The sequence below is a fragment of the Carettochelys insculpta genome, chromosome 18 (assembly GCF_033958435.1).
Source record: "Carettochelys insculpta isolate YL-2023 chromosome 18, ASM3395843v1, whole genome shotgun sequence".
NCBI classification, from domain to species: Eukaryota; Metazoa; Chordata; order Testudines; family Carettochelyidae; genus Carettochelys; species Carettochelys insculpta.
The window spans coordinates 26532182-26551277 of NC_134154.1; the positions used below are offsets into that span (position 1 = coordinate 26532182).

General features: G+C 41.3%; 1 protein-coding gene across 10 annotated transcripts in view; it reads right to left on the reverse strand.

Moving 5' to 3' along the window:
• CLIP1 (CAP-Gly domain containing linker protein 1) overlaps nt 1-19096 on the reverse strand; it is a 106814-nt gene that overhangs the window by 29672 nt on the left and 58046 nt on the right. For 6 of the 10 annotated variants that reach the window (XM_075012882.1, XM_075012886.1, XM_075012878.1 and 3 more), the window contains exons 10-14: nt 12192-12296; nt 6861-7805; nt 5032-5148; nt 3309-3366; nt 2977-3060 (exon numbers count right to left, since the gene is read on the reverse strand). In XM_075012882.1, the coding sequence (XP_074868983.1) occupies nt 2977-3060; nt 3309-3366; nt 5032-5148; nt 6861-7805; nt 12192-12296 (1309 nt within the window). The remainder of the gene's footprint in view (nt 1-2976; nt 3061-3308; nt 3367-5031; nt 5149-6860; nt 7806-12191; nt 12297-19096) is intronic. The other 4 variants (XM_075012888.1, XM_075012884.1, XM_075012887.1 and 1 more) reach the window with 1 other exon arrangement.

Below are 19096 nucleotides of genomic sequence, written 5' to 3' on the forward strand. Positions count from 1 at the left end.
TAGTAAGTACATTTGAGCATACTCCCTTAACTGGAGTTATATACAGCTATGAAAGGGAAAACATCAGATCAATTGTTTTTAGAGCAGTGTATGCACAGAGAGCAACAAGAGCTACATCAAGCCTCTGCAGAAAATGGGTCCACATACGTGCACACCAGTGAGTATCTCCAAGGAAGAGATCAGGAAGCAGGACTTAGTAGGCTTCCTTTTATAGGCATAAGGTCAGTTTAGAATGCATGAAGATTAGGTGGATTTATGCAGACGGGAGTGGTATGACAGGTTATAGGACAGATTTAAATAGCTGAAGTAATGAAATTTACAATTTAAAAAAAAACTGATGTCCATGAAATTGACCAAAATGGACTGTGAATTTGGTAGGGCCCAACTGATATTTTAACAAGATACTATTTGGATTGATGGACACTATGTCCCCTCAATTCTCCAGGCTGGGATAACTGTTTTTCTAAAGTTGGAATATGTCTCAGTAATGTTATACAGTAGAATCCTATACAATGTTGTCACACATTTTACCAGAACAATAATGATCAGCACATTATGGCTACGTCTACACTAGCCAAAAACTTCAAAATGGCCATGCAAATGGCCATTTCGAAGTTTACTAATGAAGCGCTGAAATACATATTCAGTGTCTCATTAGCATGCGGGTGGCTGCGGCACTTTGAAATTGTTGCGGTTCACCACCGTGCGTCTCATCCAGATGGGGCTCCTTTTCGAAAGGACCCCGCCTACTTCCAAGTCCCCTTATTCCTATGAGCAGATGGGAATAAGGGGACTTCGAAGTTGACGCGGCTCGCCGCTGCGTGGCTCGTCCAGACGGGGCTCCTTTTTGAAAGGACCCCGCCTACTTCGAAGTGCCGCAGCCGCCCGCATGCTAATGAGGCACTGAATATGCATTTCAGCGCTTCATTAGTGAACTTCGAAATGGCCATTTCAAAGTTTTTGGCTAGTGTAGACATGGCCTATGAGTTTCAAAATTTTGTACAAAGTCCATTATAGTTTTGTAAAAAGGGTGAACATAGGGGATACAGACAGGTATTGCAGGTTTGCAGAAATGTTGATGTTTCTAAGAATATACAGAGTCTGCACCTCTTCCCTACCTTAACTCCTTCCTCCCTTACCTGCCTAAGGCTCTGAGAGAGAGTTTGGGTGGAGCTAGGTCACAAGCTCTGGGATGGAAATTGGGTGTTGGGTGCAGGCTCTGGAAAAGGAGTTTGGGTGCATGAAGTGGTGAGGCATTAGGTTCTGGAGACAAAGTGGGTGTGGAGGGGAGTCTGGGGTGGAGGCCCTGGGATGGAGCCGGGGTGCAAGTTCTGGGAGGAAGTTTGGGGGCTGGAGGAAGGGCGGGCAGAGGGAAGTGTGGAAGGGGATATGGTGGGAGCAGATGTGCTTACCAGGGGCACCTCCCTCTGGCAGCAGCTCCTAGGCAGCAGAGGTAAGGAAGGCGTGCCTCTCTATGGGCTGCTACATCTCTGACTGGCTGCAGTGGTGCTCAGAGTGGGGACTGGGTGCAAAAACAGACACACACATACATGCATCCTGCCCTCAGGCCACAGGGGCATACCAGCAGTTGCATGGAGCAAGCAGCCAGAAGCCACTCTAGCCCTGCTGCACTGCTGGGGACTGTAGGGGAGGGCGAGGGGCAGGAATTTTAAATTGCTTGGGGACAGCAGATGGGGCCAGGAGAAAGACCCGGCCCCAAACTCTGCTGGTGTCAGACCCTGGGCCAGGAATATTTCTGGAGCTTGGGCACCATGGGCCCAGATATCTTGCTGCCCATGCATACAAACTGCTAAACCTTTCCCCAGTAGGTCGGGGCCCTCTTTCCTGGACACAGCGTCTGCCACCGTAGGCTCTTTTCCCTTTACGTGTACAAGTTCTGTATCGTATTCTGGCAGTAAGAGACTAGCATAGTAGTTTGGAAACTGACCTATAGTTTTGTTTAGCCAGATCAATGGTGCTGATCTGTTAAGACACTGAACTTTCTATGCAGAAGACATGGCTTGTGCTGCTTAACTACTCACACTATGGAGTGAGCATAGGGATATAGACTGTCACAGTATCGCATTGCCACCCCACTGCCAGAGCCTTTCACTCATGCATCTAGTTAAGCATTACAGAGTGGGCATATCCTGGTTTTCTCTGAAGCATATAGCTACACATACTTTAGGGCAGGTCTATATTATACCTTAAAGTCGATCCTAGATACGGAATTCCAGCTATCGCAACTGTATAGCTTGAATCAACGTACCTAGGATCAACTTATTTGGCTGTTCTCACTGAGACAGGTCAACAGGAGAAAATCGACTTCCCTCACTCCTCAAAATAATGAAGAATCCAGGGGTCAACTGTCAAGCCCTGATTGTTCATTTTGCACGGCCCCACTAGGCACATGAAATCGAACCCTGAAAGATCAACCCTGACTGGGTCGATCTTTTGGTAAGTATAGATGTACTGTTACTCTCTGCTTCCAGCAGTACCCTGAGTGCGTCATCCTCATTCCTCTGCATTCACCCTAGAGCATCTCCACTAATAATCAACAGATCAGTTGTAATCTTAACGCATTTTTTGTGTATGTTGTTTGGGCCATTAAAGTAGACAAATGCCTAATGCAAAGCTTTAACCAGCTCAAACAGACTGGACGTAGGCAGCAAAGGTTCAACCAGGAAGGAAGCTAAGCCAGGAAATACTCTGGTATTACTTCCTCAACATGGTCATATCATATTGTCCGGATATCCAGTTCTTCAGTTTTTCTTACACTTCAAACTAACAATATGGTTTGCATTTAGCTCCAGGCTAGGACTGGGCTTGGTTCAAACAGGAATCTAACTTCACAAAGCTAGTACACAGACGTGATGTCTGCCACTAGTGGGTATTAGTTAATGCCATGTCATAAAAGCATCAGGTAGCATGAAAGCATGGCATATTCCAAACTCTTCAGTTTTGTCATTTCCTTACCTGTCAAATTAGATTTTAACTGATCCAGTTCTGAGGACATGAGTGCAAACTGCTCTTCTTTTTGGTTTAGTTTTTTAATTGTTTCTGTGGAAATAAAATGATATTTAAAAAATAAAGTTAAGTCCCCAATAATTGTGGCTCACCTTTTTCAAGGCAAATAAGACAAGCAGGAGGAAAAAAATCTGTTTTTTTTCTTAGTTGCCAAGGCTAATCCCACTAAATTACTAAACATAACCCACAGGCTCAGGAAGAATTTTTTTTTGTGCTTCTTTCCCCCCCCCCCTTTTTGCGTGGACAAGGAAGGAATTCATTGCAATTCTAGGGAAACATACCTTGCATAGATTTTTGAACATTTTCTGCCTCTTCAGCTGCACTAGTAAACTTTCCTTTCTAGAAGGGAATGAAAAACCAAGAAAAGTTAACCATTTGATAATGACACAATATTCAAATATGAACATCACTAAAAGGAGAGAGTTTCCAAGGGGTAGCCAGGTTAGTCTGTATCTTTGCAAAACAAAGCAAGCAGTCCTGTAGCACCTTAAAGACTAACAATTTTATTTATTAGCTAATGAGCTTTTGGGGGAAAAGCCCACTTTTTCAGACCTGTGTTATGCTCCATTACTTAATAAATAAAACTGTTAGTCTTGACGGTGGTACAGGACTGCTTGTTTTGTACCACTGGAAGTAGTCGTACCACTTTTTCATTTCTTGATTTCATAAAGACCCATTGTTGTCTTAGAAATATTATATTATTATATTACATAAATATCATAATTTATATCCTATTTTCAACCTGGCACCAGAGAAGCGAGTAGAAAACAAAAGAACTCCCCTTCTTAGTTTGAAAGGAGATCCACAGACTTCAACAGGAGCTTCTTTGTTAACTATGATTGTGGTCCAGCAGCAGCAGCAGCAGCAGCACACCTTTGTGTGGGAGATGTGGTTCATAGGTTTTGCAAGGTTAGTGGGCTGGGACTTCAATTTAAAACTTAACTCACAGGCTGTGGTGGACTTGCTGCCTGAATGGCCCCACAACCCCTTGTGTCTAATGTCATCGCAGTCTTTTCCAGCCACAATGGTAGGAAGAGATGGAAAGTTAGGGATGTCCGAGGAAAGGCCAGATAAAATATATCTGATATAGATAAAATAGTGGGGTTCCCCATTCAGAACCATAAAACACAGCTGAGACCTCAGAAAGACACATGGAAAGACTGAGGGTACATTTTCACTACATGGTAGATTGACCTGGTTAGGGTCAATCTTCTGGGTTTCAATCTTGTGCGCAAAATTGAACGGTCAGGTTCGACAGTTGATCCACATACTACTCAATCTCATGAGGAGTTGGGGAGGTTGATGGGAGAGATTTTCCCCATTAACCTCTCTCAGTGACAACAGCTAGGTAAGTCGATCATAGATAAGTCGATTCCAGCTGTGCATTTGCCAGAGCTGGAACTGGATATCTATGATTGACCTTGAGGTCTAGTGCAGACCTGGCCTGGGACAGACAGACAGAGACAGACAGACAGACCGACCGACCGACCTTGCTTCCTATTAAATCTGAGGTAATCTCATCAGGGGATAACCCAAATATAGAACACTGAAAAATTTAACTATTACATTACAAAACAAAAAGGAAGGGAAAATTTGTTATTTAAAAGCTGCTTGTGATAACGCAGTGAAGCAGTGTTAACTCATACAGCACTTATAATGATAAGGACTATAGCTACCTTACTGACAATTCTAAAAGTGTATTGCATGATGTATCTTATCCAGCTCAATGTTTTTACTGTAAACCAGTAATAACTGAGCTCTGCTTAGGCAAGAGCTTGATAAGGTGAAAGTAAATCTTACTGTATTTTTCCATTTGGAAATTAAAAATGCTTGGGACTCAAAGCCTGCTTTCCTTAGTTGGACAAAAGTCCATTTGAAATAACTAAGAGTTTTGCTTTAGTAAGGATGGTTACAATTGACCCTTTGGCTAACACTGACAATATCCCCCCTAAAAGATCAAAAAGAACCCCAGGGGCAGAGAGAAGATTTCTGAGAAATACTCACCAAAAGTTGAAGCTCCTTTTCCAAAGAATCTTTAACTTGATTAACTGCACCCAAGTTTTTCTCAATGTCAAGAAGCTTTTGCTCTTTGCCCTGCAGTTCTTTGGCCAGATTACTAGCCTGGCAGGGTGATTAGACGGAGTAAAACAAAAATTACGAACATGAATGAAAAAAAATCAAAGAACATAAAATTTTGAGCTTCACGGAAATAATCAGAATGTTCAAACCATCATATGTAGAAAAATAAAATAAAAAAAGAACAAAAGCTAAAGGAAAAATGTTGTGCGTTAACTACACAGAGCTGACTTCCATTGGCGGCTGCACCACAGTATTAACTGCATCTCAGAAGAAGATTCAGACTATTCTTGTAATTTGAAAATAGTTTAAATTTAGTTCACTTAGAATGGTGCTGCAAACATTCTTTAATGCAAAGCTTTTTCGGTATATTTGAGTATTTGAAACTGTGCTTATTATTTCACTAGAATATTTTTTACTGGACTATTTATTGAGAACATTATGACAGCCTGTATTGAACATTACATCTTGCTGGCATGACTGCCAAAGCTAGTGAGCACCTGCACCATCCACTGACTTTAATGGGAATTGTGGATGCTCATATGATCTTGGAAAATGATGCAAAAGTCTATATAAACCCAATTTTTAGCACCATTTGTGGAGAGGTTTAGGAAAGTGGCCTTTTTTTACTACTACGTTTATGATCACAGAGCTGACCTGACAGACCTTTGTGAAAGGAAAGGAACCCAATCACTACATTTCAGCCCCTTCATTCTAAACTACAGTAGCAGAATAATCTTCCACCTATGTAGTATGGTGCTATCCAACCACAAAGCCATTGTGCCAGCTACTGGCTTGAGTGCCAGAAAAATCACTTGCACACATAGCCTGGCACTCTTTGCTTCAAGTCATTTCATGTCATGATGCTGTTTCACACAACACCACTTCCATTTATAGATGCTCCATCACTGTGTCTCACTGTAATTTTATGGGTCTACCTGGGCCTGTTAGGTACAGCACCTTTTCCCTTGCCTCTTCCCCTCTTCTTGGCTACTAAAAGGGAAAATGGTTATACATTCAATCAATATTTCACTCCGGGATGATTAAGGAATAAGGAGTCTCATCTTCATGGGATGTGAGGGCCATGGCCATTAGATTTCACACAGATGAGGTAATCACTTGTAGCTCCCTGCACTAGTCTCCCAGGCATTAAACACTCCACTTACGCTGCTTGTATTCAGACAGAACTCAACACACAGAGGCAGAGTAATTTGCTGAAGATCACATAGGAAATCTGTGGCAAAACTAGGACCAGAACTCCAATCTCCTGACTCCCAGCCCCCTGTACTTTAACCACAAGGCCACACTTCAGAGTGGTACACAGCTCTTCCTAAACTTTCTGAAAGAGCACAAGGAATGCGAGGAAACCTCTGTGCAACTCAATATGTTGATTAGTAAGGCAAGATTTTTTCCCGCACATGAACTTAATTGCAATATATCCACAATTTAACTTCTCACACATCAATAAATATATGGAAGAGAAGACATTGTAGGGTTCCTAAGTTCACAGCAAGAAAGATCTCCTGTGGGAGAGTGACCCAGACATCTCTAACTAAAGCACAACCCTGAAAGACAAGACACAGCCCTCCAGATTTGACATGATGGACCATTTCTCTAAACCTCTTTGTGCTTTAAAAATATATGGTCTCTTAAGACTACCTTATCCTCTGTGATGATATCATGAGCACAGATAAAAAGGTATAGATGTAAATGAAAAGAAAATAAATTAAAGTAAAAAGATGGATGTTAATACAAACCTTGCTACTCCCATCAATCTTTTCAGTCTCTAAGTTTTGTATCCGTTTCTCAGCTGCCTCTAGCTCCTTGCTAAGCTTCTGGATTTCCAATTTGCCTTCAGAATTGGCTTTCTGAAGTGCATCAAGGTCCAAAATCTTTTCTTCGGCAGCTTTGATTTGTGCTGTTAAACTATCAATAACCTTAGTTTGGTCATTGCACTTGCTTTGCAGTGCCTCTAGCTCTTTTACCTTTATTTCAGCTTCCTGTAATTTGTTTAAAGCATCCTCCATTTCTACTAGATGTTGATCTTCTGCACCCTCTAGTTTGGTCTTCAGGCTTTCGAGGCTTCGCTCTCTCTCCTCAGTGACTTCCAATAGCTTTGCTTTCAGAGCTTCAATTTCCTTCATATGCTGGGATCTTTCATTTTCTTGTTTAAGTTTTAAATTTGAAGTTTCATTTTGATGCTCTAATCTCATTTTCTCAACCTGGGCCTCCAGGTCTATGAATTCAGCAGTCTGAGCCCCAACTCCTTTGGTAAATGAAGCTTTTAGTTCTTCCATTGCTTGCTGATGTGAAACAATAGCAGATTCCAGCTTTGATTTCCACAGCTCTATCACATCTGAGTTCTCCTTGTTGGCACGATCAAGCTTAGTTTTCAACAACTCGTTTTCTTTTGCAATTCTTTCATGTGAAGCTGAAAGTGCTTTGACCTCCTTCTGATAAGAGTCTTCACTGATTCCCAACTTCTCTTTTAGTGAATTTATTTCATTCTCATGTTCTTTGCTAATTTCTGCCATTTTTTCTTGCAAAGCACTTATTTCTTGCAGCAGTGAGAGAGAACTGTCCACATCACTGACTGGCTCACTAGACTCTAATCTCCCTCGGAGCTCAGCTACTTCCTTCACCCGTAATGCTAGATCTCTTTCTAGTTCCATGATGCGAGATTTTTCTGATACTGTGGCCACCTATGATCAACAGCATTTTACAAAGAGAAATAGTTTCAGTACATATATAGTATGAAGACATTTTAAGTCTCCCAAAACAAACAAAAACAAACACAACAAACATCAATTATTATAAAACTAACCTCATTAGTATAGCCATACCAACCTTTTTGGCAATAACTGACCAAAATCAGATCTAGTCTAATCCAACTGCCTATTCCTAGTGAGACAGCTAACAGAGCAAAAATAAGAACAAATGTTTTCATAAAGTGGAAACCTCTGAAACAAGAGAATCTGAAATACTTGACTTTGGTTACTTTTCAAAATTAGTTCCTTTCTTTTAAAGTAAGAAGTACCAATACCTATGTTTACACCCCATCACTGTTTATTTAAAGCAGTAATATATTTAAACTCCTTTTCTGAAGTTAGTTTAAAGAATAACAAACGGTTAAGCAAAGGCTTACAAATGCAACTCGTATACAGGTTATCAACGTCTAGCAAAATGCTTCTACAAATGAATTTAAAAAGTGGAATGGTGAGGGGCAGAGAGTTTGTAGTCTTCATTAATCCAGACAATTGCTTCCCTATACTGTTCGTATTGGTTTTGAAGCTGACCGAGAAATGCAAATATATTTGTTAGGTCTAGGTGTACCAGTAGGTGAAATTCTCATTGCATCTATCCGCAAATAGTTTTTAAATTATTCTGATACTACATAATGCCTTTCTCAAAATGCCAAAGAAATGTTAAAGAATTTAGCCTGTAACTACAAAAGTACCACAAAACCGGCCATTGTTTATGACCAGGACATTACTGTCTTCCACCTCCTTGTATTATCAACATCAAGATTAAAGATATTACTTACCTGAAATTTTTTAAAGTATTTTCTATAGATCTCACTCTTTGTTTTATATTAAATCCCTCTGTGACCTCAAGGACAAAACCACAGTATGTGCTAAACTTCTCCCACAAAACACATCAACAGCAATATATTTTGCAGTATGTATTGGGACATAGGTCAGGTTAAAAATCTTTGAAAGCTATTGAACAACTACTTGCTACAAAACTGAAAGTGGAATAAACAAGGATGTCTGAAGCTGTCATCTTGATGGAGCAACTGACAGCCTTGCAGTCTATCTAGGGTATATTATTAAGGCAGCAATATTTTGTGGAAGTGTTTAATTAGATAAATGACTGGTTATCACATATCTTATTAAAGCTGATATATATATATATCACTGCAGAATCTAATCGACAAAATGCTATCCCCATGAACAATGAGGAACATGTACAACATATTAAATAACTGATTCAGTGACTCAAAGCACCTCTTAAGGCTCTTCAGTTTGAGAGGAGTGCAAATAAATTACCAGCATGATTCACGAACTCTCTTTAAAAAGATATACCATCTGGCCTTGAAATATCTTCCTTTGTGTTGCTAGGAACATCACAATAGAAATCGGCATTAATTGGTTCATTTCAACACCAGCTGGAATTCTTAACATAAGCTGTGTCTACATTACAAAGTTTTGTCTACAGAAGAGGCTTTGTTGACAAAAGTGGGGAGTGTCCATACTACAAATGCATTATGTCTAGAATCTGTCAACAGAACACAACCTTTTTCAAGGCAGAGTTGTGTCTTGAAAGTTTGAGTTCTGGAGACAGAACTTTGTAGTGCAGATCCAGCTATAGAGGACTGAGCTTCCTTATCTCCTCTAAGACCAGATTTACAGGTTCTCAAAAAATATTTTATACTAAAACTCTTTAGAATGTATTTAAGGTTATTCTCATTTCTCAGGTACTGAGGGTTTGCAGCATCAAAGTGAACATAGGAGGAGAATTTAGGAGCAAAGGAATTCATAAAACAGCAGTGCCTTGCAACTTGTGTCCTAGACACCTATCATGAAATGAGAGGTTTATGTTCTTTTCTCCCATAGTCACTGTTATTCTGGTAGTATTTTTAACAATATTTGGTCAGTCATGCTGAGTTGTTTGCTGAGAATAGCCAACAAAAAGTGAAGATACAATATGGCCAAGATACAAGAATCTTACTAACCTGTCCAACAGTTTAGACTTTGCATCATCTTTTGTAAATAAAAGTAATTTTGACCAGTTGTTGCCAGAAAGTCTGAGGCTTTAGGCCCTATGTGGCCAGTTGGATGGAGTGAGAGCAACTACTATATTTGTACAAAGAAATAAGCAACCCCTTCTGCCCACAGATAGAGCTCCTGAATCCAGTCTGAGGCATGGACCCCAGCAGTGAACTGTGCACAGATGAAGTCACCCTGAAGCATTACATAAGCCCTGCCCAAAAGGGCCCTTTAGGTACTGGAAGTTGCTCCGTCTCTATTCAATCTTTTGTTAAAGGAAAGCATAGTTGTGGGCTCCTGTGCTAGTCTGATCCATCATCATATTGATACTTCTGCCTTCCTGGAGAAGAGCTGAAGTTGCTCAGTTTCTCTGAGAACGGTAAGGACTATGGACTATGACTAAGGGAATAAAACCCTGAACCAACAGAGAGCTCTCCAGCCCATCAGAATTCTTTCCCAATAAAAGGGCTTTTGCCCCTCACGAGAAAACAACTGGCTTGCATTATGTCTACTAGCATATGGTGAGTTAACCAGAGGTGCTAAGATGCTGAACATATAAGAAAGTTTTGAAGAATCACTTCTAAGTGTAAGATACTTGAATGCTGTAGTCCCATGCACATTCTGCAGGTAATATTAACTGTAATTCATCTGTGGGAGTTTGAAGAGACCTCCCCTTCCAATTGTCTCTAAATCATAAAAGTCTGGATCCTTTACTCCCATCCAAATAAAAGTCATTGGATTACTAGTCTCTTGAAGGCTGCTTCCTTTTAACTAAAAACAATCCATCCCTATAGCTTTATAAACCAAGAGTGAGAATCTGTAGAATATACATCCTGGGAGAAAACAGAGGCCTGATTGGACATCTGCAAACACTTAACGTTAAAACTGAAGCTTGATAGTAGACAGTCCTCTTATTAATATTTAGCACCCAAAACCACAAACTATTTTTGCTAGGCACACGTGGGGATTACATAGGTTCATATTAAAATACATGGCAAAGGGCTAACAGCCATCCACAGCTATGATTTTCCCACTCCAATACCCTTGCCTGAAAAAAATAAACTAGTAAACAGTACATCGACTTTAATGGTGTGGTTACTGTCTGCCCGCCATTCTGTTTTAAGTACAGGTGGCATTTGCTAGTGTGAAGAAAATGATCAGTTTAAAAGGAAATCAACATGCTTTACAATGCCATAGAAGAAAGATGATTGGATCACCTGCAAGCACATTAAGAACAATGAATGTCACTGATTTGACATTCATTACAATGCATAATATGCAGTGTAATTTAAAATAATCTAAATCAATGGGGAGTAATCAGAGCAGTAGGCTGATCAAAGCCATCTTAAATTACTGGAATGTTTAGAGTTTAGAAACCATAAGCAATTCATTCCTTCAAGCACAAAATAAAAAAAAAATTATTTTTTCACAAGTACAAAGACATCCAGATAAGGAACCTGGAAGTCATTTCCATCCTTCATCTTTCTGGACTTCTGAAAACATTGTTACAAAAATGTACTCTTACACTCTGCTCATACCCCTGTAAAGGGAGTACTAGGGTCAACTAATTGAGTCACATGGCCCTGTCTCAGCTGAAATTTGACCCAGCGTCAGCATCTCTCTACAATGGGACAAATAAGCTTCTTAGCAGAAAGATACTAACATTCTTTCAAGTCTCTGCACATGTAGAACTTCTTCACCTTTCTAAAAAGGGTATTAAAAGAAAGAAAAAGACCAGAGCTGTAAGCAGACTAAGCAACTAGTGCCAGCGACTTCCCTGTGGAAGGGACATACCAGTGAAGAGAAAAACTCTATGACCACTGCACTTGCTGATTAGCGAAATAAGCACCTAATGTTACAACCTGTATGTAAGGTCCAGATTGCTCCATTCCCCCAAAACCTTCAGACTGGAAGAATTAATGTGAATTAAATGAGAACATGGATATGTTTGCAACAAATCATCATTTCGTTTGGAGCACAGAGAGCCTTACTACCTGCTACAAGTGAACTGTGGGATACTTTCATAAAAAGAATCAACAAATTTGTTTGTTACTTTGGACCTGTAGTCTGATAGCTTTCCACTTCAAAGAGAGCTTACCTGGATTCCTTTGTAGAACTATACAACGTATAGTAATAATGTTACAAAAGGTCAAAATTTAATAGTTGTTTTAGTAGTGTCTTTCTTGGCTACTTTCTATAAAGTAAATAGCCGAAGGCAAGCACTTTCTTTCGATAACAATTACACCCCACAGGCTGTGTGATCAGAAATCCTCCAGGTTACAAATAGGTCTTGTTCATTTAAATAGTGAAAACCATTACCCTAGTGTCTTCTAACTCCCTCTGGAGTTTGTCAGCTTTGGTCTTTTCAAAGAGCAGGCTCTGTTCAAGCTCCTTAATGCGGGCATGCTCCAGTTTGGTCTGCGTCTGTTAGTAAAAAGGGAAAGGAAGAGAACACAACAGTGCCACCATCACATGCCAGCACAAGAAGAGGAAGCCACATGCAGGCCGTGCTGCCAGTATCTTCTACCAAAGATGAGCAGAGAAGATGCAGTGGGTAATGTGAACAGGAAAACGTATGGGTGAAAGGGACGGACTGAAAATGTAAATGATCTGATGTGTAAAAAAAAAAACAAAAAAACCAACCAAAATGCAAACAAGAAGAAATATGGACAAAAAGTAAGGTAGATTCATGCAGCCAAGTAGAAGTTATTTATCAGTATGTGATGTTTACCAGCACAAATTAGAATAGTTAATACTTTTAAAAAGAACTATAAGCCCCTTCCCCCATCACTCCCAACTGATACTGTATATTTACTTGAATGTTGCTAAGTTAATTAAATTATGAACTAGGGGATCCAAATTGAGACCTGCTGTACATGGGAGAAATAATACCATGGAACAAGACCAGCTCACAGCAGGTCTGAATTTGGCTAGAGATATTGATTAAAACTTTTGTAGAACACTATTTTAAATCTTCCTATAGTTTTCTAGTTTGGCAATAAAAATCATCCTGGCAGGTCCTGTGCATGTCAAGATTCATTTGTTCCTAACATCTGAATGGTGTGGACACATATCCTTGAGTTATTCCAAAGAGCAGAACATCTCTTCCTCACCGTTTCAGAAGGAGAGCAAATGTGACTGATTTAGACTAATTGTTCTGTAACTAAAAGACTGGATTGACCATGGTATGTCACTCAAGTCTACATAGGTTAAAACAAGAAAAGGAAGTAAGAGGACTTGTGCCCTTTGTACTTCTAAGAGGCATTGTGTTCCAAAAGAGCAAAAGGAACCACACAAAAAGGAGCCAAGTAATTTTTGCCCTCTGGTCACAAAGGGATAGATTTTATAAAGAGCTGTGGAATATGAGGATGCAGCTCCTGCATATTCACTAAAGAGGCTGGAACACTTTCCCAAGAGTCTGCAAGAAAGCATGGTGTTTAAGAGAGATGAAAGTGTCTAGCAGATACTCCCTTCTTGACTTGCACCACTATGGAAGAGAAAAAGCAAAGCACATCCCAAGTGAAGAACTGCACGTCACACTTAGCTCTGACCTGCAGAGTTTAGCACATTGTGTCAAACGTAACATCATTACTAACCTTAAAATACAGTATCTTTTAAAAAGTGGCATTAGTGCCCACTGGTTTTTAAATGACTTTTCCTAGAAAGAGGCCTGACCATTCCAACAACAGGGTGACCACCTGACAGAGGCTGAATATTATTTTATCTGTATATAGTAAGACAAGCTTCTCAGTCTCAGATGTATTCTACACCAGACTGAGGCAATGTTCTTCTGTGTAATTTAGTTGCAGCTTTTAATTTAGTGTGAAGTAGAGTGGCTGGATGTAATTAACTTAAGAACTATTAATTAGAAGAAACGGGTCTTCAGCTTCCAGAGCTAGCCATGGAACATGAGGAAGAAGAGAGTAGTGCGAAGTAAAATAGTGGGATTCCACCAAGGCCCTCTTCCACCTATCACCATCCCTGTGCCCATACTGTAGCACACCTACAGTTGGCAGGATGTCTGTGCATCCACATAGAGTCTGGATGCACTGTGCACCAGCACAGATAAGGCAGACCTAAACCTTCTCTGTCAGAAGAGATAAGTAGTAAGATATTTTGAAATCCTATGACAACAGTTACATATGAACAATGATAAACTCATTGTGACCACATTCAAAGCAGCCCCATCAATCAAAACAAGACCTAAGTACTCTCTGAAAAGGAAGTGAGATGGGGGAAGTCTTTGATTTGCTTCAAGTGTGTTCACCACCACCAATCAATCAATCAATAAAAAGATGGTTTCATTCTGATCGGCTCAAGTTGTTTCTTTATCTGTGTCAAAAGCTGGAAGTTGACAGGTGCTGAACCAGAAAAGTTCTGTATCCATCATGATGAAAACGATGAGCCAATTTTACCAACATAATTGAATAGGTCTCAAAGCACAGTAATCCAAAAGTATTAAGCTTTCCTCAAAGGCTGAACTTTCAGTGGTTCCTTGGGCTAATGAAATTTTTACAGGATTCTATGTCGCCTTTGTTCCTGGAATGCTTCAGAGGGCCTTCACAAAACTGCCAAACTGCCTGAAGAATAATGATTGTCCTTTTACCAGCAGCTTCCTATTATGTAGTTAGATAGTCTGTTGGGGATTAGAGATGTTACAAGAATTTTTAAATGTCCAAAAGCTCTAAATGCAATAGCTTTAATACAAGAGCATGTGTGGATCTAGTCAGAGTGACTTCAGACCCAGCAAACTAAAAATCCAAGCCACAAAACAGACCTATAAAAGTCTTGTGGTTTTTTTAAACTAGTGGTTTGGAATAAATCAACTTATTTACTAGGCCTTCCCAGAGGTGAAGCTCCACAGAAGGGCCTATTTAGAATTCTTCTTACATCATGAATCTCTGCTAAAATACAGCTTGAGGCTTTCTATAGCACCCATTATACTCAAAGCCTTTTTTAAATCCCTTGTTTATACAGCAGCTGTAACCAACATATCTAGGTGCTGTCCAACAATACTAGAACCTTCAGAGATCAAGAGGTAACAGAACATATTAAAAACATCCCACCATGACGATACTATCTGCAGTAAATAAAAAATAAACCTAAAGATAAACCCCAAACAACATTTCTGTTCATTTACAGAATAAAGAAAGGAAAACAAAACTAAAGGAGTCTGATTTCCATAGGAATGGCTCAAATTCACAGCGAGACTCAGGAATTGTGGATGTGTCTGCACTCCCTTCCAACCATGCAAGAGACCAGTCTAAGGGACAAATTCACCTCTTGGTTACAGCCGAATGAATTCAGACGATTCAATGAAGTTACTTCAGATTTATTTTGGTGTAAGGCAGAGAAGAGCAGAATTTGATACTAAAACTTGACTCAGATATAAAAATGACAAGGGAAGACTCTTGTCAGTCTGGGGCATTACAATTAGATGATGAGGGTTGAGAGCAAAATTCTGCCCTGACTTACATCCTCTGCAACTCCACTAAGGGCACACACAGCTACCCTGTAAAAACCACCCTATGACAGTGAGTCTCAGAGCTCAGGTCAATTGACGTGGGCTCATGCTGTGGTGCCAAAGATTGCTGGCGCTCAGGCTCTGAGACCCCTGTCCATGTCCTGGTTCCACCCTGAGCAGGATGGTATCCATGAAATTCAGAGAGTTTAGTTTTGCACCTGTATTTACCTCCTTTTTCATCTGTACTCCTATGCTGAATAGACTTACCATATTTGACTTTTCAAAAGAGAGGACAATCCTGAGAGTATATCTGTATCAATATCTACCAACACACGTTGTATTAATGTACTATAGATACACTATAACACAGAGGTCAGCAACCCTTGGCAGAGGTGCCAAGAGTAGCACATATCGGAGGGGTAGCTGTGTTAGTCTGGATCTGTAACAGCAACGAAGGGTCCTGTGACACCTTATAGACTAACAGAAAAGTTTTGAGCATCAGCTTTCGTGAGCACAGACTCACTTCATCAGATGCTGGTCTTGGAAATCTGCAGGGCCAGGTATAAATAAGCCAGAGCTAGGGTGAGGATAACAAGGTTAGCTCAGTCAGCAAGGGTGACGCTTACTACCAGCAGTTGATCTGGTGGTGTGAACACTAAGGGAGTGGAAGCTGCTTTTGTATTTAGCCAGCCATTCGCAGTCTTTGTTTAAGCCTGAGCTGACGGCATCGAATGTGCAAATGAATTGTAGCTCAGAAATTTCTCTTTGGAGTCTGGTCCTGAAATTTCTTTGCTGTAGGATAGCTACTTTTAAGTCTGCTACTGTGTGGCCTGGGAGATTGAAGTGCTCTCCTACAGGTTTTTGTATATTGCCATTTCTGATATCTGATTTGTGTGCGTTTATTCTTTTACGTAGAGACTGTCCAGTTTGCCCGATGTATATAGCAGAGGGGCATTGCTGGCACATGATGGCATAAATTATATTGGTAGATGTGCAGCTGAATGAACCCACGGTGGTGTGGCTGATCTGGTTAGGTCCTGTGATGGTGTTGCTGGTGTAGATATGTGGGCAGAGCTGGCAACGAGGTTTGTTGCATGGATGGGTCCCTGAGTTACTGTGGTGCAGTGTATAGTTGCTGGTTAGGATTTGCTTCAGGCTGGCAGGTTGTCTGTGGGCAAGGACTGGTCTGCCTCCCAAGGCCTGTGAAAGTGGGGGATCATTGTCCAGGATGGGTTGTAAATCCCTGATGATGCGCTGTAGAGGTTTTAGCTGAGGACTGTAGGTGATGGCTAGTGGTGTTCTGTTGGTTTCTCTCTTGGGCTTGTCCTGTAGTAAGAGGCTTCGTGGCACACGTCTGGCTCTGTTGATCTGTTTTTTCACTTCCTCAGGCTGGTATTGCAGTTTCAAGAATGCTTGGTAGAGATCCTGTAGGTGTTTGTCTCTGTCGGAGGGGTTGGAGCAAATGCGGTTATATCTTAGTGCTTGGCTGTAGACAATGGATCGTGTGGTGTGTCTGGGATGGAAGCTGGAGGCATGAAGGTAGGCGTAGCGGTCAATGGGTTTACGGTACAGGGTGGTTTTGATGTGGCCATCATGTATTAGCACCGTTGTGTCCAGGAAGTGGATCTCCTGTGTGGACTGTTCCAGGCTGAGGTTGATGTTGGGGTGAAAGTTGTTGAAGTCCCGGTGGAATTCCTCCAGAGTCTCCTTCCCATGGGTCCAGATGATGAAGATGTCATCAATGTAGCGTGAGTAGAGATGGGGTGTTAGTGGACGAGAGCTAAGGAAGCCCTGTTCCAGGTCAGCCATGAAAATATTGGCATATTGAGGGGCCATGCGGGTACCCACAGCTGTGCCACTGATTTGAAGGTATATATCGTCACCAAATCTGAAATAGTTGTGTGTGAGGATAAAGTTACAGAGCTCAGCCATCAGATGTGCTGTAGCATCACCAGGGATACTGTTCCAGACAGCGTTTATTCCATCTTTGTGTGGGATGTTGGTATAGAGAGCCTCTACATCCATGGTGGCTAGGATAGTGTTTTCTGGTAGGTCATCAATGTATTGCAGTTTTCTCCGGAAGTCAGTGGTGTCTCGGAGATAGCTGCGAGTGCTGGTGGCATAGGGTCTGAGGACAGAGTCCACATAACCAGACAGTCCTTCAGTGAGAGTGCCAATGCCCGAGATGATGGGGCGTCCAGGATTTCCAGGTTTGTGGATCTTGGGTAGTAGGTAGAATAGCCCCAGACGGGGCTCTAGAGGTGTGTTGGTATAGATCTGTTCTTGTGCTTGTGTAGGGAGTGTCCTGAGCAGATGGTGTAGTTTTAGTGTATTCCTTAGTGGGATCTGAGGAAAGTAGCCTGTAAAATTTGGTATTGGGAGAGTTGTCTGGAAGCCTCCTTCTGGTAGTCAGACCTGTTCATGGTAACAGTAGCTCCTCCTTTATCTGCCTCTTTGATTATAATGTCAGGGTTGTTTCTGAGGCTGTGGATGTCATTGCATTCCACACGACTGAGGTTGTGAGGCAAACGATGCTGTCTCTCCACAATTTCTGCCTGTGTGCGTCGGCGGAAGCATTCTATATATAGGTCCAGACTGTTATTTCTACCCTCAGGAGGAGTCCACGTGGAGTTATTCTTCTTGTGCTGCTGGGAGGGTGTCTGTATAACGGTGTGCTGGTCAGTGTTGTCTTGAAAGTATTCTTTGAGTCTGAGACGGCGAAAGGAGGCTTCCAGATCACCACAGAACTGTATTATGTTTGTGCGGGTGGTGGGGCAAAAAGAGCGTCCCCGAGAAAGAGCAGACATGTCTGCTGAGCTGAGTGTGTAGCTGGACAGATTGACGATATTGCTGGCTGGATTAGTGGTACCACTGCTGTGGCTCTGTGTGGCAGGCAGAAGTTTAGACAGCTTGCAGTCCTTTTTCCTCTGTAGAGCAGTGAGTAGCGCATGAGCCTATTTTCATCTGCATGCAAGGCAGGAGCTCAGTCCTGCCCCTCCTCCCCCATGCAACCGGGAGCATAGAATCATAGAATCCTAGGGCTGGAGGGGACCTCAGGAGGCTTGCTCAAAGCCATGCTGTCCGTGGATTAACAAAAGACCAGATAATGCTACCAACCACCACCTAAACAGTAAAGCTCTGCATCTTCATTTTTCTTTTTATTAATGAAGCTGTGTAAGTAGGACTATTAGTGACTTTAAAAAGTATCACCAGCACTTGGACTATACACAGAGATCAAAATGTTAAATTTCAGCACTCTGCCTTGCAAAGGTTGCTGATCCCTGCTATAACACATTAATACAATATTTCTTGGTAGATAGTGATAGGTACACTCCCTCTCAGTGCGGTTCTCTTTTTTATATGGTAACCCTAACACTGAAGTTATAACTCTGACTAATAATTCTGTGACCAGGGCAGCAAGTTTTCAGTCCCCTGCACTGCGATGTTCACCACAAAGTATGGTCTGGCTATTTCTTATCTAGAGTTCCCTGAATCAATCCAACACCACTCCCTAATCAAAAGGAGAGCAGAAATGGGTTTTTCTTGGGCAGTAAGGCTGCTGAGGGAGAAATTAGAATAGAGAGAACCGGAATAAAGGCAGAGGAATGAGGAGTGCACAAAATAGGAAACAGGAAGGTCACATGCAGATTTATTGCTAACACACCGTGTGCCTGATTTGGAAGAACAGAGGAGACCCAGTTCACTGAAGTAGCTTCACAAAAGGAACACCTAAGAATGCACAGTAGGAAATCTGTTTTAG